Here is a 25,794-nt window from a genome sequence, read left to right as displayed (position 1 = left end):
AAAACGTTGACTGTACCTCTTCCTAGAGATGCTGCCTGGCCTGCTGCATTCACCAACAACTCTGATGTGTGTTGCTTGAATTTCCAGCATCTGCAGAATTCCTCGTGTTTGCGTTTTTAAGATCTTTTGATTCACAGGAATGATGAAAAGTACAGATTTCCTATCAGCATCTCTTTTCAAGCATTAATATTATATTACAGATGAAATCCATTACTAATGCTTTTTCTTTAAGTGCAATTACTATAACGGCAGTATGTCCAAATAGCCAAATGAAATTATTTCTTCAGATCAGAGTTAAAATGTTACATTATAAACTGCAAAATTTCAAATGTATTTCATCCAGGATGGCAAGTGCTCCTATTACAGTTTCATGTAACGGCTATTAGACACAAGGAAACATTTTGAGTTGTCAATTATGTACAGTTCCATGTAAGAGATGTAAAGCAAGTCCTATTCATCTGTTCATTTCTGAAAATGTTTCCTTTTTGATACTTAGCACCACCTTTTCGATCTCAGCCATCACATCTGCCTCCACGAGTGTATTCCAGATCACATTACTTATAGATACAGTGTGGCATCAGGCCCTTCCAGCCCCACAAGCCCATGCCGCCTAATTACACCCATGTGACCAATTAACTGGCTAACTTGTAGGTCTCTGAAATATGGGAGGAAACTGGAGAACCCGGAGGAAACCCACACAGTTGCGACAGGAATGTACAACCTTCTCACAGACAGCAAAACTGGGTCACTGGTGCTGTTATAGTGTTGCACTAACCACTGCATTATCGAGCCACCCCACCATAGCATAGTGTTGCTTTTGTTTCCTTTGCCAATCACCTTCATTCTTTCTCCCTGATGCTTTGGCTTTACATCAAATGAAATAGTTACTCTCTATAAGTTCCCTAAGTGACTAAAATTACCTCTAAAAAGTTCATCTACAGCCTCCTCAGTTCCAAGGAGCACAATCCTTATCGACGGAGGAATTGATCTAGTGTACTGAATAAGTAAGTCAGCGCAGACACCTAGTGCAGATAATGGACTGCCTTCACAATTCCTAACTTGTTGAAATACAGAAGTTGTATCATTTTCACTCCCGGCTATTTTTGGCATCTCCAAGCCTGAATGCTTGAAACCACAGTGAGCAAAACAGTTATGAATTATCATTAACTATTGGTGACAAAAATCATTGCTTTTTGAACAGACATACAACTGATGCTATTTGAAAACTGTTCACTCTAAGCATGGTGTAGTGTCCAATAGCTACACAAATGTGTTCAGCTGCTAGATAGAACCTATTAAGCAATAGTTTCCTGCCCTAATCAAGCAGCCCAATGTCCCAAATAAATGAAGGGAATCCTGGCAGTTCTCGTGATTAGTTTTCATTCTTTAAGAGTCGTCTCAATGCACCTTTTACAGATGCACCATTGAGAGCATCCTGACAAGTTGCATTTCCATCTGGTATGGCACCAGTTGAGCATCGGACCTGAGGTCCCAACAAAGGAATGTGAGAACAGCTGAGAGGACCATAGGGGTCTCCCTACCATCGATTTGAGGACATTTATCAGGAGCACTGCATATGCAAGACCTCCAGTATCAAGGATCCCACCTATCCATCCAGCATCCATTTGAGTTTTACCATCTGGCAGGAGACTAAAAACGGTCAGGATGAGAAACAGTTTCTTCACCCAGGCCATTAGGCTTCTGAACTCCCAACCACATCGTATTCAAAGTGACACTGGTTAATCTGCTCCATACCTTATGTACTTCAGTTTGTTATTTGTGTGTGATTCAGCTGTAGATTTTATACTTACCTTCATAAGTTATTGTGTGTTACGTGTGTTGTGTATACTACTGTCCTTTACACCCTGGTTCGGAGAAACATCGTCTCATTTTTATACACATTATATGGATATACACAGGTATGTCGTGAAATAACAATAAACTTGACTTGACTTCAGATAAGTGGCTGCCCTGATTATGCGATGGCCCAATTAACCAGAATCCATCGTATTAGGTAAGGCAGTGGTCTTACTATTAGCCAATAAGGAAATACAGTGTACACTTTGCTCACCAACAAAAAAAAAGTGATCACAAATTCTTTCATTATCCTGTTCTTAAACAATTTGTTATTCACTGCAATTTTCAATGTTGATCACAAGCTTATTATGCAAAAACTCATCAAATAATCTTTTGCATTCCTCATATGCCATATCACTTGTAATTCCTTCATCATCGTCATCATCTCTCTTTCTAAAATTTAGATGCAATCTTCATTTAGTAAATCTGTTCTACTTTTTTCTAGTCAAGATTCAGGACATTGGTACTTCCACATCAATCAGTCAGCATACTCTCCATCTCACATTTATTGAAGTTTGTCAAAGTTTTACATGGCATGCTGAATCTTTGCAAATTTCTAAGAAAGTAGAGGAGCTGCTGTGCCTTCTTCCTAATGGCACTTATATGTTGAACCTAGGACAGATCCTTTGAAATAATAAGTTCCTGGCCTTCTTAACCTCTGATGTCCTCATGAGGACTGGCTCATGGACCTCTGGCATGCTCCCCCTGTATTTTTGCTGCTGTTGAATGAGAAGTTGTTGTTATGACACCATTCAGCAGGTTTTCACTCTTCCTCCTATCTGCTCACCACTCTTGATTCAGCCTATGACAGTGGTGTCATCCGTAAACTTAAGTATGGCGTTGGAGCTGTAGTTAGCCTCACAGTCATAAGTTTAAAATGAGTAGAGCTAATTTTACAGCCGGGGCTAAGCACACAGCCTTGTGGTGCACCTGTGCTGATGATGATTATGGAGGAGATGTTGTTGCCAATCTGAACTGACCAGCTGAGCAAAGAGGTGTGGGCACACTCGCAGGAGAATTACTGAAAGAAGATGTGTAGATACGACAAGCAATTCAAAACGCAAATGATATAAGCCTTTACATAAGGTGTTTGAATATGTGTAAAGATGTGAAAATGGCACTTGGAATATTGTATGCAAGCCTGGTGTCCTTAACTGAAGGAGGAGATTTTTGCAATGGATGGATGAATGGATACAGTGATGGTTTATCATATTCACATGTGGAATGTGGAGATTGTAAATCTCTACAGGGAGAAATAAAACAGACTACGCTGAGACTCAGTGGAGCTCTTAAGAACAAAAGGTGATCTCACTTGTACATATAACATTTCTACAGTATTAGAAACAGAGATAACATATCCATTTTCAGGACTGTCTAGAACCAGAGTCAGTGAATCGAAGTACAGGATTGGCTGTGGTGAACTGAAATTAAAAGACATTTCTACATATGGCTGGTGAGAATCTTTGGAATTTACCACTTAAGAAGGCTATTGTATCTCAGTTACTTTGTATTTTCTAGAAAAAAGGAAGGTTCTTGGATATGAATGTAATCAAGAAATATAGGATCAGTGCAGGCAAGTGAAAGCAAGGTAAAAGATTGGCATAATCAGAGTGAACTGCAGAGGAAACACACAGAGCTAATTGCACTATTTATGTCCCATGTTGTTAAACCAACAACAGCAAAGATATTTTTCTTAATATTATAGTAGATTTAGAAAGTATATGAAATCACTGCTGTGCACTCTTGGGAGAAGTTTGGACTGTGGAGATAGTTTTAACCAACCCTAAATCCATATAATATTTTAACTATATTATAAAGCACTGGTGAGGCCTGACTTAGCGTATTGTTTACAAAAATGATTTCAGGATTGAAAGACGCAAACACGAGGTAATCTGCAGATGCTGGAAATTCAAGCAACACACAACAAAGTTGCTGATGAATGCAGCAGGCCAGGCAGCACCTCTAGGAAGAGGTACAGTCGCAGTTTCGGGCTGAGACCCTTCATCAGGACTAACTGAAAAAAGAGCTAGTAAGAGTTTAAACTAGTAAGAATGAGGTGACCTAATTGAAACCTATCAAATGTTGAGAGGCCTTGATAAAATAGATGTGGAGAGTGTTTCCTACATTGGGATGGTCTAGGACCAGAGGGCACTGCCTCAGAATAAAGAGGTGTCCTTTGAGAATGGAGATAAGGAGGAATTTCTTTAGCTAGAGAGTGGTGACTCTGTGGAATTCATTACCACAGCCATCCGTGGAGGCCACATCTTAATGTATATTTAAGGCAAAGGTTGATGGATTCTTGATTGGTCAGGGCATGAAGGGATACAGGGAGATGCAGGAAGCTGGGTCTGAGAGGAAAATGGATCAGCCGTGATGAAATGACGGAGCAGACTCGATGGGCCAAATAGCATAATTCTGCTCCTATATCGTGTGGTCTTATTCCATATTATCTTAATATTTATTTAAAGAGTGAATGTGGTATTTTTGTCCAAACACTACTGTTACATTAGCATACAGAGATTGATAGTTCTGCAAGCCAGCAAATCATAACCTCATCTCACTCCAATGATATTTATAGACTAACTAACATTTTGAGAGCATTATGAAATTCTCACATTTCTTTATACATCTCTGAACATCACATAAACTATCCTTAGATTCAGCAGTCTGTGATATAGTTCTTGTGATGTCTCTCAATTGCTTTGAATTAATCAATTACGGAGAGTGGTCAAGTATTTAAAAGTCTTATGTTCTGGTATTTTAAGGAATTTAAGGATGTTAAACACTTGTGAAATTTATCCATTTTATATAGCTCCGAAATAATCTGTGATACTTCTAAACCTTTTCCAACCATAAATATCTCACTATCGCAAATGTTTTTCAAATAGGAGTTTGATTAATGGCAACTCCTTCCTCCTGGAAATTGCAGGCTTTTCATCCTAGAATAAATGTACTCACATGATCAGGTTCAATAAGTCATGTGGACCAGAAGCACAGTGAGTGAACTGGTACAAAAACAGGCTCATTAATAACAAACTGCAGCTGCCACCAACTGTGTAGGTTGCAAAGGTTTTAATAAAGCAATTAGGGAAACTAATCACTATCAACTCAATTATTCTTCTCCACCTGAAGAGCAGCTCAGAGGGAGGACCTGGCATTTAAGAAGTAAGGAGCTGGATGTTTGACTGAGCAAATCATTATGACATTTTCATTCTCCTTAAATTTTCTCATTGTTCCATGCTGCTGAAACAAAGGGTTAGAAAATGATTGTTTTGCAGATGTTTTACACATGGAAGACAAGCAAGTAGGAGTCTCACTATGGAGCAATTACAATCTATGCACTACCCACAACAGTGAATTAAGTTCCTTTGAAAGGCATGGAGGTATACAGTACACTCACTGAAATATTCAAATAAGACTTTTTTAAAGTTTGATATATTATTTCCTTCAAATTAGTTTCTCCCCCTACTATATTAAGTGATAAAACTTGTGCAGGATTTTACGGCACTAGAGCATGAAGGATTGCTCAGCAGTGCTTTATAAGGCAATCAAATCAGGTTAGTTACTACCATCTCATTTTAGATGCTACCTTCATGTTATTCATGAAATTCCTTTAACAACTGATTTGTGATTCCTGATGATAGTTTTTCACTGTCAATTGACTGAATTGGATCAGAATTAAAACTAGTACGGAAAGATGATGTTCATGCAACATTTGGAATGTTGTGTTCTTTTTGGTTATTCTGCCAGAGGATAAGTGCCATTGAGATGACAAAAGTACAGAGCAGATTTATGAAGATGTTCCAGTGTCTTTCGGGACTAAATTATGGATGGAGGTTGGGACTTCATTTATTGGAGTGTAGGAGGATGAGGGGTGATCTTACACTGGTGTATAAAATCATGAGGTATATAGATAAGGTGAATGTGCATAGTCATATTCCCAGGGCTGGGGAATTGAGAACTAGAGGGAAAAGGGCTAAGCTGAGAGGGTGAAGATTTAAAAGAAGCATGAGGGACAAGTATTCTACCCAGAGGGTGTTCCATATAAAGAATGAGCTGCTAGAGGAAGTGGTTGAGGCTGGTACATTTAAAAGGCATTTATACAGGTACATAGATAGGAAAGGTTCAGAGGGATATTGGTTAAAGCTTAGAGAGGAATCTTGGTTGGCATGGACCAGTTGGTCTGAAGGATCGATTTCTGTGAAATATGACTCCATAACTATGATAAGGCAGAGAGTAAAGAAAAAGAGACAGTGATGGGAAATTTTAATTTCCCAAATATTGATTGGCATCTCCCTAGAGCAAGGGGTTAACATGGAGTGGAGTTTGTTAGGTGTGCTCAGGAAGGTTTCTTGACACAATATGTAGATAAGCTTATAAGAGGAAAGGCTGTAGTTAATCTGGTATTGGGAAATGAACCTGGTCATATGTCAGATCTCTCAGTTGAATAGCATTTTGGAGATAGTGATCATAATTCCATCTCCTTTACAATAGCATTGGAGAGAGATAGCAACAGACAAGTTAGAAAAGCATTTAATTGGATTAAGGGGAATTATGAGACTATCAGGCAGGAAATTGGAGGCTTAAAATGGAAACAAATGTTCTCAGGGAAAAGTATGGGAAAATGTGGCAAATATTTAGGGGATATTTGTGTGGAATTCTGCATAGGTACGTTCCAATGAGACAGGGAAGTTATGGTAGGGTACAAGAACCATGGTGTTCAAAGGCTGTAATAAATTAGCCAAGAAGAAAAGAAAAGCTTATAAAAGGTTTAGAGAGCTAGGTAATGTTAGAGATCTAGAAGATTATAAGGCTAATAGGAAGGAGCTTAAGAAGGAAATTAGGAGAGCCAGAAGGGGCCATGAGAAGGCCTTGGCGGGCAGGATTAAGGAAATCCCCAAGGCATTCTACAAGTATGTGAAGAGCAAGAGGATAAGATGTGAAAGAATAGGACCTATCAAGGGTGACAGTGGGAAAATGTGTATGGAACCGAAGGAAATAGCAGAGGTACTTAATGAATACTTCAGTATTCATTATGGAAAAGGATCTTAGTGATTGTAGTGATAACTTGTAGCAGACTGAAAAGCTTGAGAATGTAGATGTTAAGAAAGAGGATGTGCTAGAGCTTTTGGAAAGCATCAAGTTGGTGAAGTCGCTGGGACCAGATGAGATGTACCCCAAGCTACTGTGGGAGGCGAGGAAGGAGATTGCTGAGCCTCTGGCAATGATCTTTGCATCATCAGTGGGGATGGGAGGGGTTCCGGAAGATTGGAGGGTTATGGGTGTTGTTCCTTTATTCAAGAAAAGGAGTAGAGATAGTTCAGGAAATTATAGACCAGTGAGTCTTATCTCAGTGGTTGGTAAGTTGATGGAGAAGATCCTAAGAGGAAGGACTTATGAACATTTGGAGAAGTATAATATAATTAGGAGTCATCAGCATGGTTTTGTCAAGGGCAGGTCATGCCTTACGAGCCTGAATGAATTTCTTGAGGATGTGACTAAACACATTCATGAAGGAAGAGCAGTAGATGTAGTGTAGATAGATTTCAGCAAGGCATTTGATAAGGTACCCCATGCAAGGCTTATCGAGAAAGTAAGGAGGCATGGGATCCAAGGGGACATTGCTTTGTGGATCCAGAACTGGCTTGCCCACAGAAGGTAAAGAATGGTTGTAAACGGGTCATATTCTGCATGGAGGTCGGTCACGAGTGGAGCACCTCAGGGATCTGTTCTGGGACCCTTACTCTTTGTGATTTTTATGTGACCTGGATGAGGAAGCGGAGTAAGTTTGCTGATGACAGAAAGGTTGGAGGTGTTGTGGATAGTGTGGAGGGCTGTCAGAGGTTACAGCGGGACATTGATAGGATGCAGAACTGGGCTGAGTAGTGGCAGATGGAGTTCAACCCAGATAAGTGTGAAGTGGTTCATTCTGGTAGGTCAAATATGATGGCAGAATATAGTATTAATGGTAAGACTCTTGGCAGTGTGGAGGATCAGAGGGATCGTGGGGTCTTTGCGTCCATAGGACACTCAAAGCAGCTGCGCAGGTTGATTCACTACAGGAAGGATGTGGAAGCCATAGAAAGGGTGCAGAGAAGATTTACAAGGATGTTGCCTGGATTGGGGAGCATACCTTATGAGAATAGGTTGAGTGAACTCGGCCTTTTCTCCTTGGAGTGACAGAAGATCAGAGGTGACCTGATAGAGGTGTAAGATGATGAGAGGCATTGATCGTGTGGATAGTCAGAGGCTTTTTCCCAGGGCTGAAATGGTTGCCATAAGAGGACACAGGTTTAAGGTGCTGGGGAGTAAGCACAGAGGAGATGTCAGGGGTAAGTTTTTTTACTCAGAGAGTGGTGAGTGCATGGAATGGGCTGCTGGCAACGTTGGTGGAGGCGGATACGATAGGGTCTTTTAAGAGACTTTTAGATAGGTACCTGGAGCTTAGTAAAATAGAGGGCTATGTGTAAGCCTAGTAATTTCTATGGTAGTGACATATTCGACACAACTCTGTGGGCCGAAGGGCCTGTATTCTGCTGTAGGTTTTCTATGTTTCTATGTTTATAGAAAAGGATGGAGGGTGGAGAATACTGAACAAAAGATCACACTGCAGATCTTCAGGAAGTACTTTCATACTGAAAAAGAAAACAGATGTATTTTATTATGGGGTGTTAGCTTTCGTAAGTCAAGGGATAGAGTTTAAGAGTTGCGATGTAATGTTGCAGCTCTATAAAACTCTGGTTAGGCCACACTTGGAGTACTGTGTCCAGTTCTGGTAGCCTCACTATAGGAAGGATGTGGAAGCATTGGAAAGGGTACAGAGGAGATTTACCAGGATGCTGCCTGGTTTAGAGAGTATGCATTATGATCAGAGATTAAGGGAGCTAGGGCTTTACTCTTTGGAGGGAAGGAGGATGAGAGGAGACATGATAGAAGTATACAAGATATTAAGAGGAATAGATAGAGTGGATAGCCAGCGCCTCTTCCCCAGGGCACCACTGCTCAATACAAGAGGTCATGGCTTTAAGGTAAGGGGTGTGAAGTTCAAAGGGGATATTAGAGGAAGGTTTTTTTACTCAGAGAGTGGTTGGTGCGTGGAATGCACTGCCTGAGTCAGTGGTGGAGGCAGACACACTAGTGAAGTTTAAGAGACTACTAGACAGGTATATGAAGGAATTTAAGGTGGGGGTTTATATGGGAGGCAGGGTTTGAGGGTCGGCACAACATTGTGGGTCGAAGGGCCTGGACTGTGCTGTACTATCCTATGTTCTATTTATTTCAAAGAAGATCTGTTGTAAACGATAACAGTTTTCTGCATCCACAATCTTGGACCCAGGAAAATCCTGCAAAACTCATAAATTGGATTTAGTGCGGAGAGTGACAAGTTAGGTTGTTACTGTAAATATCTGGTAAGGATTTTTTCCTCTATTGTAGCCTGTAGATTGTGCTGGATTCTTTATTCCTTTATGTATGATTGTGATATTATCATGAAATAAACAAATAATATGACGAATGATTCTATTTCTAGTCGTTTTAGTTCCAGAGAATAATGGAATACTATCATCTACAAGAAATTAAGGTTCTGAACAAATTAGACTTCATTACATTGAAGGATAGCATTATCAAAGCCCATCAAATGTTCATTGGAGTCTGAACTGAATTTCACTGATGAACATTGTGTGTGCAGCACTTTGTTATCATAGAGAGCTGACAAATCATTCATAATGTTCACTAGGCTCATTATAGCAAAAAAAAGTAATTAATATAAATTTAGACCATGTTCAGACAAGGTTTGCATTTAGTATTAATCATTCTGATTGTGAACTTTGTGAAACTTTATCTTTCAAATGCAAAATGTCTGTGTGGTGATGAATGATGAACACAAGATGATGTTTCTATATGCGTTCCTGAGTTTTTGTTGTGCATTCATCTGTGTGTGTGTATATATATATATATATATATATATATATATATATATATATATATACGTACTCACATATTTAAATGCATGGATTTATATGCACAAATGTGGGAGGACTAGTGGTGGTTGTGAACAGAGAGAACATCAGTAAGTACCATTTTTATTCTACTCCCAAGTGATTTATAAATGAGTTGATAACCAACTGAGATGTACGCTATTTCCTGCTCCCCACAGAGGTTCTGCTTCTAGTTTTACTGATAAAAGAGATGGGAAGTGAGGAGGGAGATCATTATTGATACTGTCAGAAGTGCAATGAAGTGGTAACCCTGCCTTTTCATTAATTAGTTCCCCTAACACTGTTGGATTTTCTGAGGTAAAATTTGCCCTATCTATTTTAATTATAACCTACGAGCATTGTTCCTCAGAAGCAAGAGATGTGATGAGCTTCACCACAAGCAATACTGAAGCCAAACAAGTTAAATTATGAGAGCACAGTGCATAGAGTAAGCTTGTATATACAGTACTGTGCAAAAGTCTTAGGCACATGTAAAAAAAATTCTGTATGACAAAGATGGTTTCAAAGACAATGAAGTGAAATGTTTCTAAATATCAAAATAATTACTATAAAGAGCAGTAAACAGTAAAAAAAAAACGCTAAATCCTTTGCCTTTAAAACTGCATCAATTCTCATAGGTACACTGGTGTGCTCTTTTATATGAAAATCAGCTGGCAGCTTGGTCTAAGCATCTTGGAAAACTTGCCACAGTTCTTCTGCAGACTTTGACAGTCTCACTTGCTTTTGTCTCTCCAGGTAATCTCAGAAATGCTCGATGGTGTTGAAAACAGGGCTCTGTGGAGGCTATACAATCTTATGCAGAATTGTTCTTCTTTTCACTGAAGATAGTTCTCTATGACCTTGGCTGTGTGTTTGAAGTCTTTGTCCTGCTGCAGAATGAAGTTGGGACTGATCAGATGCCTCCCTGATGGTATTTCGTGAAGGATGAGAAACTGCTTATACTTCCTGATGGTATTTCGTGAAGGATGAGAAACTGCTTATACTTCTCAGCACTGATGATTCCATTAGTTCTGACCAGATCACCAACTCAATTTGCAGAGGTGCATCCCCAAACTGCAGGGAACCTCCACCATGCTTCAATATTGTCTGCAGACACTCATTGTATGTCGCCCTCTCCAGCTCATTTATAGACAAACTGCTTCCTATTTGAGCAAAAATTTCAAATTTTTTCACCCTCAGTCCAGAGCACTTGTTGCTGTTGTTCAGGTCCATTCTTGTGTTTCTGTACGTAGGTCAGTCTCCTGGCTTTGTTTCCACTTTGGAGGAATGGCTTTTTATCAGCAACTCTACCATGAAGACTACTTCTGACAATATTCCTCTGGACTGTAGAGGGGTGTACTTGGATTCCAGTGGTTTCTGAGAGTTCAGAGCTGATAACAATGATGGACTTCTGATTTAAAAGGAACGTCAGTTTGATGTATTTCTTGTCTGCTACACTCAGTTTCCGTGGCCAGTCATTGTGTTTCTGGTTCTCAACTTTGACCATTACTTTGAGTATCTTGAGAAGAACTTGGACAGCACATCTTGATAATTCCTGTCTTTACTTTATAGTCGCCAAACAATTGATACTAGAACGTACAATCATCATAGCGATATTTGATTCTGTGCTTCCCGTTCCCTGGATTACAAATCTATAGTAAATATAAAAAATTTGAATTATAAATCATAAATAGAAAATAAAAAAATGGAAAGTAAGGTAGTGCAAAAAAACCGAGATGCAGGTCCGGATATTTGGACGGTACGGCCCAGATCCAGATTAGGATCCGTTCAGCAGTCTTATCACAATTGGAAAGGAGCTGTTCCCAAATCTGGCCATATGAGTCTTCAAGCTCCTGAGCCTTCTCCCGGAGGAAAGAGGGATGAAAAGGGTGTTGGCTAGGTGGGTCGTGTCCTTGATTATCCTGGCAGCACTGCTCCGACAGTGTGCGGTGTAAAGTGAGTCCAAGGTCGGAAGATTGGTTTGTGTGATGTGCTGCGCTGTGTTCACGATCTTTTGCAGCTTCTTCCGTCTTGGACAGGACAACTTCCATACCAGGTTGTGATGACCCTAGAAGAATGCTTTCTATGGTGCATCTATAAAAATTAGTGAGGGTTTTAGGGGACAGACCAAATTTCTTTAGTTTTCTCAGCAAGTAAAGGTGCTGGTGGGCCTTTTTGGCAGTGGACTCTGCTTGGTTGGACCAAGTCAGGTCATTTGTGATATTGACCCCGAGGAACTTAAAGCTTTTGACCTGTTCGACTTGTGCACCACCGATGTAAATTTGGGCATGCGTTCCGCCACTCCTTCTGAAGTCAACAACCAATTTCTTCATCTTGCTGACGTTGAGGGATAGGTTATTGTCTTCGCACCATGCCACCAGGTTCTTGATTTCCTCTCCGTACTCAAACCCATCATTACGGCCTACAATTGTTGTGTCATCAGCAAACTTATATATTGAGTTCAATGGAAACTTGGCTATACAATCATGGGTGTACAGTGAGTACAGCAGGGGGCTGAGTACTCAGCCTTGTGGGGCACTGGTGCTCAGAGTGATTGTAGAGGAGATTTTGTCCCCTATTTTTACTCTGCCACTAAATTGCTGCTTGGGAGAGAACTTGCTGATGCAGGGCGACCACCTTGTCTTGTTGCTATGCTCACTCTTGCCATGGTGTAAGAGTTGATCATTTGAAGGTTAAACTCTCACATCTGCAACAACTCACCTTTTAGTTTGGTTGTCCTTTGCCCAGTTTGATTCCTTCTGCACTTGTTCCTGTTTCAGTTAATCAATTTAATTCATTCACTTTATAAAGCCATTGATCATTATCACCTGTTTATTATCTTTGTTTAATCGTGCACTGGGTTATATGCCTACAAGGTAATCAGAATTTTATTTGAAAAGTGGTCAATATATAAACAGCTAAAACAAAATTTACTTTAAAATCTAAGTTGCCTATTATTTTTGCCATTACTGTACTTGGATTAAAAAAAAATAATGAATTGGTGATCCTATTGAAATGTTTAATATTAAAATACTTGAAGGATAATGTTAACATATTTTTATTTCAAAAAATAAACTTCATTTATAAAAATGCACTCTTCTTGGGCTTCCAGCCAGGTACAAGTATGGATTATAACCCACGTTGCAATGACAAACTCTGCCATCTTCACCAGGGATGATAACTGGGCATGTCTAGTTCAGTGGTATTTATACCCTGTAGTTTGTCCCTCCTGATTGGTTAGTCCTCATCCAATCAGGTTTCCACTGTCCCATGTTACTTACAATTGAATTCCAGTTCTTACTTAGAATGAGACCTTTGTCTTTGTTAAAATGCTTTTTCTTGATACTTGGACCCAGCTGGAAGCCTGTAAGAGGTTTATTCATCATATAGGCTGAGAAAGCACGAGATCCTTTTTAGTGAATGTATGTTCAGAGTGGTCAGGCTGTATCCCATCAAGCAGACTGCTTTGTCTTGGATAGTATCAAGCTTTTTGAAAGTTGTTCGAGTTCTCTCATCCAGACTATATTCCTCTCTCCACTGAGGCTGCCCAACCTCTATTCTCATAACTTCTTATGGCACAGATGGAGACCCAATGCATCTATGTGGAGTCTCAGAGCAATTTCCATTTATTTTATTCCCCATTTATGTCCCTGTACCCTTCTCATTTTCACAAGTCTTACCATTCTCTTACACAGGAAGTAACTTACAGTAGATAATTCATCAAACAAACAGCAGTCTTTGGTCTATGGGAAGAAACCACAGCACCCTTGGACAGGGAGAATGGACTGTATAAGCATTGAGACAACACTGGCATTCAGGATTGAGCTCAGTCTGCTGGAGTTGAGCAGCTGCATTACCTGCTGAGTATTTTTTTTTGTCAAAGGGTTTCAGTGTCCAGTTTTTTTTGTGATAACACACAGTTGGCTGGAAAAATGCAACATTATCCCCATTCCAGGCACAACTGCCAAAAGCTCAGCACCAGCAATGCACTTGGTCCCCATCCATGGCTTTGTTTTCAATACCAATCCAGACCCAGCTTCCTCTCTGGACAAAATTATTCTTGGTTGCTGTGTTCTGTGAAAAGCTGGCATGTTCCCAGTCATTTGCTGGCCCTGCAGTAGATTAGCAGTTTCTTACAAACCAGATTTTCATTATGTTATGAATAGTTTAACATAAAAAAAAGACCAAACGCTGCCAAATGTACAAATTTGACGAGAAAGGTTTGGTATTGCATTCGTAATACTTTGTTAGAATAACCTCTCTCAAACTGTTATTTTTTTAATATATATATATTTTAATAATGTCTGCCCTCACTTTTGCTACTTTTAGATTATTGCCTATCGTCAATGCAAAAATACAGTTTTATCTGCTGAACAACTACTGAGATAATAATTTTCCAGTTAATAAGAACATCATAAAGAAAAGCAGCAGGATCAACAAGCAATATCTTTCTGCACTTATCTTAATCCTTTTACTTTCTAGAAATGCATGCCTGGTTTCCTTTCTTTAATCCCAGCTTTCAGATTTTATTTTATTTCTGCCCTCTGGCACTTGTACCTTCCAGTACTGAACAGAGGAACTTGCTTGTATAGTTAATGAATGACATGCATTTATCATAAGTTCAAGTGCATTGGCTCTGACTTAACATTCAGCAAAACTGAAATCTCTTTAAAACACATACAATTCAAGTTCATGACTGTTATTAAAATCTCAATATGGTGCATTATAATTTTCAAGTCCTCATTCCTTGATCACTATTTCTTTGATTTTGTCACTATGGTTCCATTGGTGGCAGTGTAATGAATCTGTGTTTATAAATGATCATGCCAGCCCTGAGCAATCAGAAATGTTTTACACAGTTAAGAGATATCTTCAGTGAGTTGACAAGACACCTGTAGTGTGAACTTCTTCAAATATTTTTGAGAAAAATTGTAAAAGTAATTCTGTATTCAGCTTAAATGCAATGACGGTGATCATGCAGATTCCAGATGGCAAAAAAAGCCATTGTGAGGAAACTTCATATAATCTGCTGCAGAGAAAATTATTTAATAGTCTGTGTAGCTTCTTACTTCACCAGTGGGGATGTTGCACCTTCTTAACATCCACCTTCATCACATAATAATTCAATGTTTTGCAGTTCCAGAGGACAGGATGATGGCAGGTAGTGAACCCAAAAACAAATGCACAACCCACCATTATCATCAACAAATTAAAATTTCAAAGACTTTAAAATGAACCCAAGTCAAACGGAAATACACTTTATCATAACCACGAATCTGATAATATCTTCATATCATGTGATGCCTTTGACAATCTGAAGGTATCTTACCAATATCATGTTGCATGCCTAATCATACCTTCAGCTTTTATCACACTTTGAGTTTGTGGATACTTTGTGGAAGTAAAACAATAGTGTTGTACAAGATCGTAAGACATAGGGGCAGAATTGGGCCATTTGCTCCATCGAGTCTGTTTTGCCATTTGATTATGGTTGATCCATTTCCCTCACAACCACATTCCCCATATCCTTTCATGCCCTGACTAATCAAGGGCCTATCAACCATGCCTTAAATACACCCAGTGACTTGGCCTCTACAACCACCTGTGGCAACAAATCCCACAAATACACCACTCTTTGGCTAAAGAAGTTCCTCCTCATCTCCATTCTAAATGGATATACTTCTATTCTGAAGTTGTGCCCTCTGGCTGAGACTCCACTTCTATAGGAAGCATCTTCTCCCAACCACTCTGAAGAGGGCTTTCAACATTCAATAGGCTTCAATGAGGTCAGCCCTCTTTCTTCTGAATTCCAGTGAGTAGAGGCCCAGAGCATCAAGCACTCTTCATAGGATAAGCCTTTCATTCCTGGAATCATTTGTGAACCTCCTTTTAACTCACTCCACTGTCAGCACATCTTTTCTTACAACAATCCAAGTAAAGCCTCGCCAGTGCTTTATAAAGCCTCAGCATTACATCCTTGCTTTTATATTCTAGTCCTCTTGAAATGAATACTAACATTGCACTTGTCTTCCTCACCTCCAAATCAACCTGCAAACTAACCTTAAGGGAATCGCAGGAGGACTCATAAGTCCCTTTGTACCTCGGATTTTTGAATTTTCTCCCCATTTAGAATAGAGTCTACACTTTTATTCCTTCTACCAAAGTGCATAGCTATACACTTCCTGACACTGTATTCCATTTGCTACTTCTTTGCCATTCTCCTAATCTGTATAAGTCCTTTGCAGCCTCCCGGCTTCTTCAACACTATCGGCCTTTCTACCTACCTTTGTATCATCTGCAGACTTGGTCACAAAGCCATCAGTTCTGTCCCAAATCATTGACATACAACATATAAAGAAGTAGTAGCAACAACAACCCTTCAATTGTTGAGGTGCAAGTCACTGGACGGAGAAAACCAAGCCTCTGACTTACCTTTTTTTCAGATTATCGCTGGGAAAACAGAACATGATTGCTGCAAGGAATGAACATCATTAATTGTTCCTAGAACAAATTGATTCTGACAGGACTTTCCAAGAGTGAGCATTTTCCTTAACATTTGAACCCTGAACCATAGTGTCTTCCCCTGTAATTTCACCAAATGATCTCACCTCCAATAATCCCTGTCTCCCACCCTTTAACACTTCAGGCTCATCCCTCAATGACCTTCAGGGTCCTCAGGATTCACATCTCTATTGCCCAAGGTTGACCACTCATGACCATGACATTCTTATTCATCTGAAGGCTTGACCCATTGATCCTTCATCATCTTCTCCCCTAAGTCTCCAATTCATATCCTTCTGATCGCCCAAGTACAATATTCATTTTATCTGGTACTCTATATGAAAATGAAACATCAGCTAAACTTAGCACTGAGCAAAGTTGAGTCATAGTTCTTACTGCATTGGATCTATTCTTTTCAGGCATTCTTTCCAAAACAACCAATCAGGAGCACCAGCTGTAGCAGCTCGTTCAAAGATAGATTTGCATGGCAGAGTGCTGCGGCTGGTAAAGTTGCTGCCTCAGAGCACCAGAGACCAGGTTCAACTTTGACCTCAGGTGCTGTCTGGGTGGAGTTTGCACTTTCTCCTTGTGACTGTATGGGGTTCTCCTTGCTGCCCCAGCTTTCTCCGTCATCTCAAAGATGGGCAGGTTGGTAGCTTAGTTGGACTCTGTAATTTGCTCTTCGTATCTCTCTCTCTCTCTCTCTCTCTCTCTCTCTCTCCCCCTCTCCCCCTCTCCCTCTCTCCCTCTCTCCCTCTCCCCCTCTCCCCCTCTCCCCCTCTCCCCCTCTCCCCCTCTGCCCCTCTCCCCCTCTCTCCCTCTCTCCCTCTCTCCCTCTCTCCCTCTCTCCCTCTCTCCTCTCTCTCCTCTCTCTCCTCTCTCTCCTCTCTCTCCTCTCTCTCCTCTCTCTCCTCTCTCTCCTCTCTCTCCTCTCTCTCCTCTCTCTCCCCTCTCTCCCCTCTCTCCCCTCTCTCCCCTCTCTCCTCTCTCTCTCTATCCATCCCATAGGATGATGATAGTTCCTTTAAGTTAGTGGGGTTTATACCCCACTCCTCAGAAAGGAACAGCATGTGCATGAGTGGATTTTAGGTGAGTAGAGGGAGTAGAGGTCCAGACCCACCCTCTCGACATCCCCTACCTGATCCAGCGGCATGGTGGGGTCCAAGACGGCTGGGGGAGGTTCTGTTGCAGTGAATGGCCAGACTAAGCTTTGATGCAAGGGATGCCCTTTCCGCACTTCATAGCACGTGTTTGCTAGATGGCCATTGACCCTACGGGAGGGCTCATCCGCCCTTTGACAGGTCTTGTTCTTTGTCCTGCAAGTTTAGCCGCTGATCACCTGACCATGTGACAGACAGTACTAGGTTACATGGTACCAGTAGCACGCAGACGAGTGACCTGACAAAAGGTATGTTGGTATAGGTAGGATCTGAAGGGAGTCATTGAAAATGTGGGGAAAATAAAAACAATATGTTTCATATATAAATAGAACAGATGGGTAGTTGATGGTTGACATGGAGTTGGAGGGCTGAAGAAATGCCTTAGCTGAGTGACTTTATAATTCAAAACAGTTATGTCACCTAGCTCACTGAAGATGGTGCATTTTCCCTATCTCACCAGGTGAAACACAAATCATGATAAACCAGATTTCTGATGTGTCTATCACTCACCATGTTAATCAGTGATAAGAAAGTAGCTATCATGTTGCATGGTACTGACATCCCATCCAAAATCTAAATTAATAATGAGGACTTTCACAAGGAGTAGCATTTCCACTATCTTGATTCACCCCTTATCAATCTACCAAGTCGTAACAGTCCACTTGATGTAAAAATAGTCAAAGTTTCTGTCAGCTCTGACAAACTAATCTCTTGTCTGGAACAACAAACCTGAACACAAAGGCATTTGTATATTAGGTGTGTACCACCGTATTATTCTTTTTGGCTGTGACATCCAGGTTACATACTTTGGACAGAAGAAACGGTTGACAGCTTCTATCTTCAACATATCCAGAAAAACCTTGGTCATTTATAATCTGCAGATCGACAACAAAGAGATTATTGACAGAACTGTCTCACAGTCCATGTAAATTGCACAGGGTGCTTATGGACTTTGCTGGATTTGATAAGGTTGTCTGTCAAAGATCTATGGATAACCCAAGATACATTTGCAGTGTAGAGAAAAACCAAAGCTGTGGGAGGTTGGCAAGAAATTCTCAAGAAATTCTGCATTCCCCTGACAACTAGAAAACCCTCTCAACCACTCAGATCAGGAAGATCATGGACGAGGCTGATATAGCCACCATGGAAAACCCCAAGGATGCCAGGCAAAGATGCATAGGAATGAGATTTTCCTGTGAAAAGCTGCCAAATACCACTGAGTGATTTGTTTGTATTTTTTAACTCTGTCAGTAAGTTGGGCAGACTTTTTCAGATTTCTTCAAAGTATTGATCTGGATATTACAGCAGCAGTTGAAAGGTCCTTAGTAAAACTAAACTCAAGAAAAGAATAATCTAAAACAGTGGTTCACAACCTTTTTTATGCCATGGACCAATACCATTAAGAAAAAAGGGTCCATGGACCCCAGGTTTGGAACCCCTGAACACACTAGGACATTGATGCAGAAGCTCTTCAGGGTGTTCTCCATGGCCTATCGACATTCAATTATTTCATCAATAGCTTTCATTCTATGATTAGAATGGAGAATGGAATGTTTGCTGATGGCCACACAAAATTCTGTTCCATTGACAACTCTTCAGAAATGAGGTGATTCTCACAGAAAACACCTGAGCTATTTATCTTGACTATTTCTGAAGTGCATTCCTAATCTATAATTTCTATCACCAAGTAAGACTAGGGAAGCAAATATACAGGACACCTCAATGTGCAGGTTGCCCCCCCCCCCCAAGTCACATACCATCTCTTCCTTTATCCTCACTGGGTCCAAATCCAAGTCCTGAAATTCTGTATGCCATATTGATATTGGCATGTCATCACCAGGAGATGGCTCATCACCATCTTCTCAAGGAGCAATTGAGGATGAGTAATACATATAAGCACGAAAGCAATGTAGTAAAACATTTCTATCTAAGGCTGATCAGCTTTTGTTCAACAATAGATAGTTCCATTAAATCTAAGCTCCCGTAGTCTGAGTGCATTATATACTGTATTTCACCACGCTTTTCAGCATTTCACTGCATCACACAGCAAAAACAACCAATTAGATTTTCCATCTTCTAACATGTGAATGCAACTATTACGTGTTAAACTGAGGTTATAATTATTTCTGGTCTCTGTACTCATCTTTACAATGTACTACCAAGTTATATGGGGCAGCAGAAACTGCTTCATTATTGTCAGGTGCTTGGCCTTCATGACATTGGTTAAGGAGGAGTGCAAATTAATCCACAGAATACATATTGTCTGTGAACAGAATCTTGGCCAGTTGTAAAGCTCTTGATGGAAGAGAAAATAGTATTTCAACACAATATCAAGGCTCACAAATAAATAGGCTGTGTACAATTTATTTACATATTTGTTGACTAGCAAGACCCTATGTAGTGATAACACATTCTGAAATGTATGCAGGGTTTTCACTGGTTCTCCTACCAGCAGATGGTGAAAGTAAAAATTTCTTTTACAGTCTCTATAATGTGTGACAAGAATACACAGAGATAAGATGTTAGCTGTCCTGTGTGATCAGCAGTTGGTCTGCCACCTGTCTTCAGGAGAGAGAGATAAGGAAAACAATGGAGCAGCATTTGGAGATGTGTAATGAAGGGACGGGAGAGAGAGCTGTCTAGAGCGGCTCCCCCTTTGAACCCTGATCTGTTTGAAGTGATGGACAGGCGATACCCCAGCAGGGAGATAAAAAGGGACAGGTTCGCTAAGGCAGGACACACAACACCCGAGGTAATGAGACCCTGGAAGCGGTGTGCCTCTCACAAGTCGGTGGGAAGCTTTTGGACGGCTGAACGTGGGATCAAGCCATAAACACACAGGGTGGGAAGGCACGATCGGCGGGAACCTGGTGTGTGTCCACCCTTGCCTGGGTGCCAGGTTCAGCGCAGGGAAACGATCGTATCGGGAAACGGAGGGGTCACGGTCGGTGACCTCAGATGACATCACAAAGGACTCGCCCGACAGCTGACTGCGAATGTCTGTGTGTGGAAGTTGTGTTGAACGTTCATTCGTTTTGCTTTCTCTCCTCCCCTCCCCCCACTGTCCATCGCCATGGCAACAATTACTGCGAACTGAACTAAATTGAACTGGATTTGTGTCACTTTGAAACTGGTCATTTACCCCTAGACAACGATAGAGCTTGATTAATCTTGTTATCTTAATTCTGTGTACGTGTGTGTTTATCATTGCTGAACTGTTGCATTTATTATCCTTTTTTGATTAGAGTACTGTGTTGCTTGTTTCTTTAATAAAACTTTCTTAGTTCTAGTAATCCAGACTCCAACTGAGTGATCCATTTCTGCTGGTTTGGCAACCCAGTTACGGGGTACGTGACAAATGTATCATAAATCATCTCTAGAAATATTCATTAGAACAAGCATTTAAAAATCCAGAAGTATTTAGAATGTAGGCAGGTTCTCCAAATATGTACATAGGTTAAATTGGGCTTTGAACAATATTTAAATTAAACGCATCCATTAGTCTTGTGAGGCCAAAGTCTTCGCTTTCCAGGGTGCAGGCCTGGGCAAGGTTGTATGGAAGACCAGCAGTTGTCCATGCTGCAAGTCTCCCCTCTCCATGACACCAATGTTGTCCAAGGGAAGGGCATTAGGACCCATACAGCTTGGCACCAGTGTCGTCGCAGAACAATGTGTGATTAAGTGCCTTGCTCAAGGACGCAAACACGTTGCCTTGGCTGGGGCTCAAATTCACGACCTTCAGGTCACTAGTCCTTAACCACTTGGCCACGTGCCCACTGAACAATATTATAGAACATAAAAACATAGAAACAAAGAAAACCTACAGCACAATACAGGCCCTTCGGCCCACAAAGCTGTGCCGAACGTGTCCTTACCTGAGAAATTACCTAGAGTTACCCATAGCCCTCTATTTTTCTGAGCTCCATATACCTGTCCAGGAGTCTCTTAAAAGACCCTATCGTATCCGCCTCCACCACCATTGCTGGCAGCCCATTCCACTCACTCACCACTTTGCATAAAAAACCTACCCCTCACTTCTCCTAATATTATGAACACAAATATCTAAGTATACAAAGAAACAACTTAGTACAAATTGATACTCCAACACAGCATTGAGGGAGCTCCATACTAACTAATCTGGTGAATTTCATTTGAGGCATTAAACTAAGGTCCTGTCTGTAAAGTGTAATTATACTTCAAGAGCAAAACTGCTATTGTGTAAACCTTGGCCGATATTTATCCAATGATCAATCAATCTCACTAATATTGATTATCTGATCATATTATATTTCTGTCTGAATACAAACTAGAAGCATGTTTCCCAAGCTATAACTATAGCCCCAGCCTATCCAATATTTCATTTGTTTTTGCAGGGTAGGAAACGTGCTACTCAAATACAAGTCTTTCTTCAAACTTCAATTGCTTTCACAGTCAGAAATCTAGGAAGACATTCTCAATGAATGCAAATTGGTAAATCAGTTTATTTTTACACATGTACCAGGGTACTGTAAAAAACTTTGTTTCGCATTCCTTCCATTACAATAATGCATTGAGATAATACAAAGGAGAAGAATGACAGAACGCAGAGAAAGTACAGTGCATATAGACAATAAGATCATGAAGAGTTAGATTGTGAGGTCAAGAGTCCATCTTATCATACTAGGGAATCATTCAATAGTCTTATAACAGCAGGATAGAAACTGTCCTTGAGACTGGTGGTATGTGCTTTCAGACTCTTCTATCTAAGCCAATGGAAGGAGAAGAGAGAATGGCTGGGGTGAGGTCTTTGATAATGTTGCCGATTATACCAAGGCAGAGTCCATGAAGGGGAGGCTGGTTTTCATTATGTGCTGAGTTATGTCCACAACCCTCTGCAGTTTCTTGAGATCTTGAGCAGATCAGCTGCCATTCTAAGCTGTGATACATCCAGATAGGATGCTTTCTATGGTGTATCAACAAAAATCAGTGAGGGGCAAAGATGATGTGTCAAATATTTTGATCCTCCTGCGGATGTAAAGGCACTGGTGCACCTTCTTGGCCGTGGTGTCTACGTGCTTGGACCCAGAAATGCTATGGGGACGTTCACTCCTCGGAATTTGAAGCTCTCAACCCCCTTGACCTCGATATAAACAGGAGCATATGCACTGGCCCGTTGCCTGTAGTCAATGACTAGCTCTTTTGTTTTGTTGACATTGAGGAGGAAAAGTTGTTGCTGTGACACCATGCCACTATGCTGACTACCTCCTTGCTAAATGATGACTCATTGTTATTTGAGATTTGGCCCACTGCGGTGGAGCTGTCAGAAAAGCTGTAGATGGAGTTAGAGCAGAACTGGGCCGCACAGGCTTACGTATATGGGAATTAAAATGTCGGGCTGAGGATGCAGTTTTGTGTTTTAACTGTTTCAGGGTACTCCGTGAAGAAGACTAGAACAATGACATTTATTTAACATAAAAGCTGAAATTTTAATTTAAGGAATTTGATATACATAATCAGAGGCAGCATTGTGGTTAGTGTAATGCTATTACAGTGGGGTTCAATTCCCACTGCTGCCAGTAAGGAGTTTGAACATTTTCCTTGTGACCGCATGGGTTTCCTCTGGTGTTTTGGCTTCCTCCCATATTCCAAAGATGTATGGTTATTGTTAGCGAGTTCTGGGCATGCTACATTGGCGCAGACAGTGTGGCAACAATTGCAGGCTGCCCAGCACATTTGATGTAAATGAGGCACTTCACTGTATGTTCTGATGTTTCAATGTACAAACGTGTACATGTGACAAATAAAGCTAATCTTTATCTTTTAAAATCAGTTTAATGAGTCAGATGATTTGCTCAACTAGGAGTTTGGCCTAGATTCCACAAAACATTCATTTGGGCCTCATATATGTCTGTAAAAGTCTTCCAAAAATTAAAGGAAAAGCAGCTTCTTTGAAAATTTGTATCAGGTGTTGAAAATGAATTTGACTGCACAGGGAATTGTTGAAAATGACGCTGCCAGTCAAGGCACATTGGATCATTGCCATCATTAAGTTGCACATGCTCAAATACCCTGTCAGCTTCACTGAGCACTGATGGCAAACACCAATGGCTTTGCTGTAGTTAGTATTCACTAATTCAACCTTCATCACCTATTATCAATGTAAAGATAAAATTCTTATTAACAATAATCCAAATACTGAAAATTATTAAATGTTTTGTTTGTTCAGAGATACAGCATGAAACAGGCCCTTCTGGCGCAAAGAGCTGCACTATGCAACAACCCACCTATTCTTAACCTTAGCCTAATTACAGGACAATTTCCAATGACCAACTAACCTACTAAGTGGTACGTCTTTAAACTGCATGAGGAAAAAGGAGCATATGGGGGAAACCCATGCACTGACGGGAAGAATGCAAAAATATTATTTATAGAGGGCACCGGAAATGAACTTCAAAATCCAACACCCCAAGCTGTAACAGTTCTCCATGAACCACTATGCTACCGAGGCATGAGCTCAAATTAACACTGCCGTTACTTTCAATCAAACTAAAAAATTACTGAGAATTCATAATCAGTTTACAATTCATTTTGAATCATGGACTATGGTGTAAGATCGTAGAACAATCTCTAGACCTTTAAGTATCTGATGGGCCATTCCTGATATTTTGAAAAAAATACTGGAACAAACTTCATGGCTTGTTACTACTGGTCAATTTGAAAAAAAAGCTAAAATATATTCCCATGAACCTTATTTTCTTTATATGTCTAAGTTACTGTAGCATATTATGTTGAACACGACTTTTAAAAAGAACTAGACTAATTCATGAATCAGTTATCATATTCCGTCTGAATGAAGTGCAAAAAAAATGAATTTAAAAAAAAACAAATTTCCCACTTTAAAATTCCTTCAAACTATGAATTATCAGGGTGTCAAGCTAATGAAATGGAGAAATAAATTAGGCTAATTTCCTGCTTTTATTATTCAATGGCACATTTTTTTACTTGCTCATTTCATTTGACAGGTTTAACTTAAAATGCATGTATTATGTACCTAGATATACGTTTAATATTTAATACACACACAAAGCACGTGCACCTACCTTGTCTGGATTCTTCAACTGTTTGCATGATATCTTTCTTATGACAGTTGTAATTCATCCTCAGCTCATTGTTGTATTCATGAAGTGTTTCTCTGGAATCAAGAGATTTGTGGGGGCTTCTTCCATCTTCACTTTCATCTGAAGAACTTGTGTATGCTAATTCCATCTCGCAACGAACTTTAGGCAGTGGCTGGTAAGGTTTACAATCCATTTGATCCATTCCTTGTACCGCTGGCACACAGACATTAAAACAGGGAGGCCAAGAAGCTTAATCGAGAATGACCTATGAAGATAGAAGGAAAAATACGTAAATATATAATTTTTCTATGCCTGAACTTTTAAAAAAATGCGAATGGGTAGGCGGGGAAGGAAGAATTTTCACATTAACTTATGACATTTAGTTTATCTTATTCACTTTACAGATTTAATATTAAAATTATAATAAATCACAGAATTTGACGGCACAGGAAAAGGACCTCATCTCAAAATGCTTACACAGGTTCTCTGAAAGATCCAGTCACCTAATTCCTTTATTTTTTGCCTTATGGCAAAAACTATTTAAATAGTTATTATTTTACAATATTTCTCTCTTTCTCATTAAAAGCTATTTCTGATCCAGGTGGGAATTTCACACCATAACAACGGTATGTGGGGGAAAAAACAACATCTTTTAGCATCTCCCTCTGTTCTGCTGATGGTCTTAAATTTACAGCTTCTAATTATAAGCTCACTGGTTAAAGGACATTGTTTCCTATTCTCATTTGCTCTGACAAGCCTCTCATAATTTTCGACGCCTTGATCATATCCTCTTCATCTTCAATTGTAATGAAAATAAGCCCAGATTTTTCAGTGTCCACTTCTGTCTAAAGTTTCTCATCATTGAATTAATATTGGTAAATCTCTACTGCAATTTCCTTCCTTAATGTCCTTCTCGAAGTTGGGGTTGTACTGTAGTCAGTGTTATAAAAGATTGCATAGCAAACAAGTTCTGCAGGTTGGAACTCAGCAGGTCGGGCAGCATCGGTGGAAAAGATCAGTCGACGTTTCGGGCCGGAACCCTTCGTCAGGACTGTAGGAGGAAGGGGCAGAGCCCCTATAAAGAAGGTGGGGGGAGGGTGGGAAGGAGAAGGATTGTGGGTTAAAGGTGAAGAACCAGTCAGGGGCAAGATAAAGAGGTGGGGGAAGGGAGGCAGGGAGGTGATAGGCAGGAAAGGTGAAGAA

The 25,794-nt window shown here is 40.3% G+C and overlaps 1 protein-coding gene across 5 annotated transcripts in view; it reads right to left on the bottom strand.

Moving 5' to 3' along the window:
• The window catches only part of tenm1 (teneurin transmembrane protein 1), an 802,783-nt gene extending 777,990 nt beyond the window's left edge, over nucleotides 1–24,793 (bottom strand). For all 5 annotated transcript variants that reach the window (XM_072271295.1, XM_072271297.1, XM_072271298.1 and 2 more), the window contains exon 1: nucleotides 24,574–24,793. In XM_072271295.1, coding sequence (XP_072127396.1) covers nucleotides 24,574–24,793 — 220 coding nt within the window. The remainder of the gene's footprint in view (nucleotides 1–24,573) is intronic.
• Nucleotides 24,794–25,794: the final 1,001 nt, after the last annotated feature.

The sequence above is a fragment of the Mobula birostris genome, chromosome 10, assembly GCF_030028105.1.
Source record: "Mobula birostris isolate sMobBir1 chromosome 10, sMobBir1.hap1, whole genome shotgun sequence".
NCBI classification, from domain to species: domain Eukaryota; kingdom Metazoa; phylum Chordata; class Chondrichthyes; order Myliobatiformes; family Myliobatidae; genus Mobula; species Mobula birostris.
Note: the sequence above shows the minus strand (reverse complement) of the source record. Positions and strands in the feature narration are given on the sequence as shown.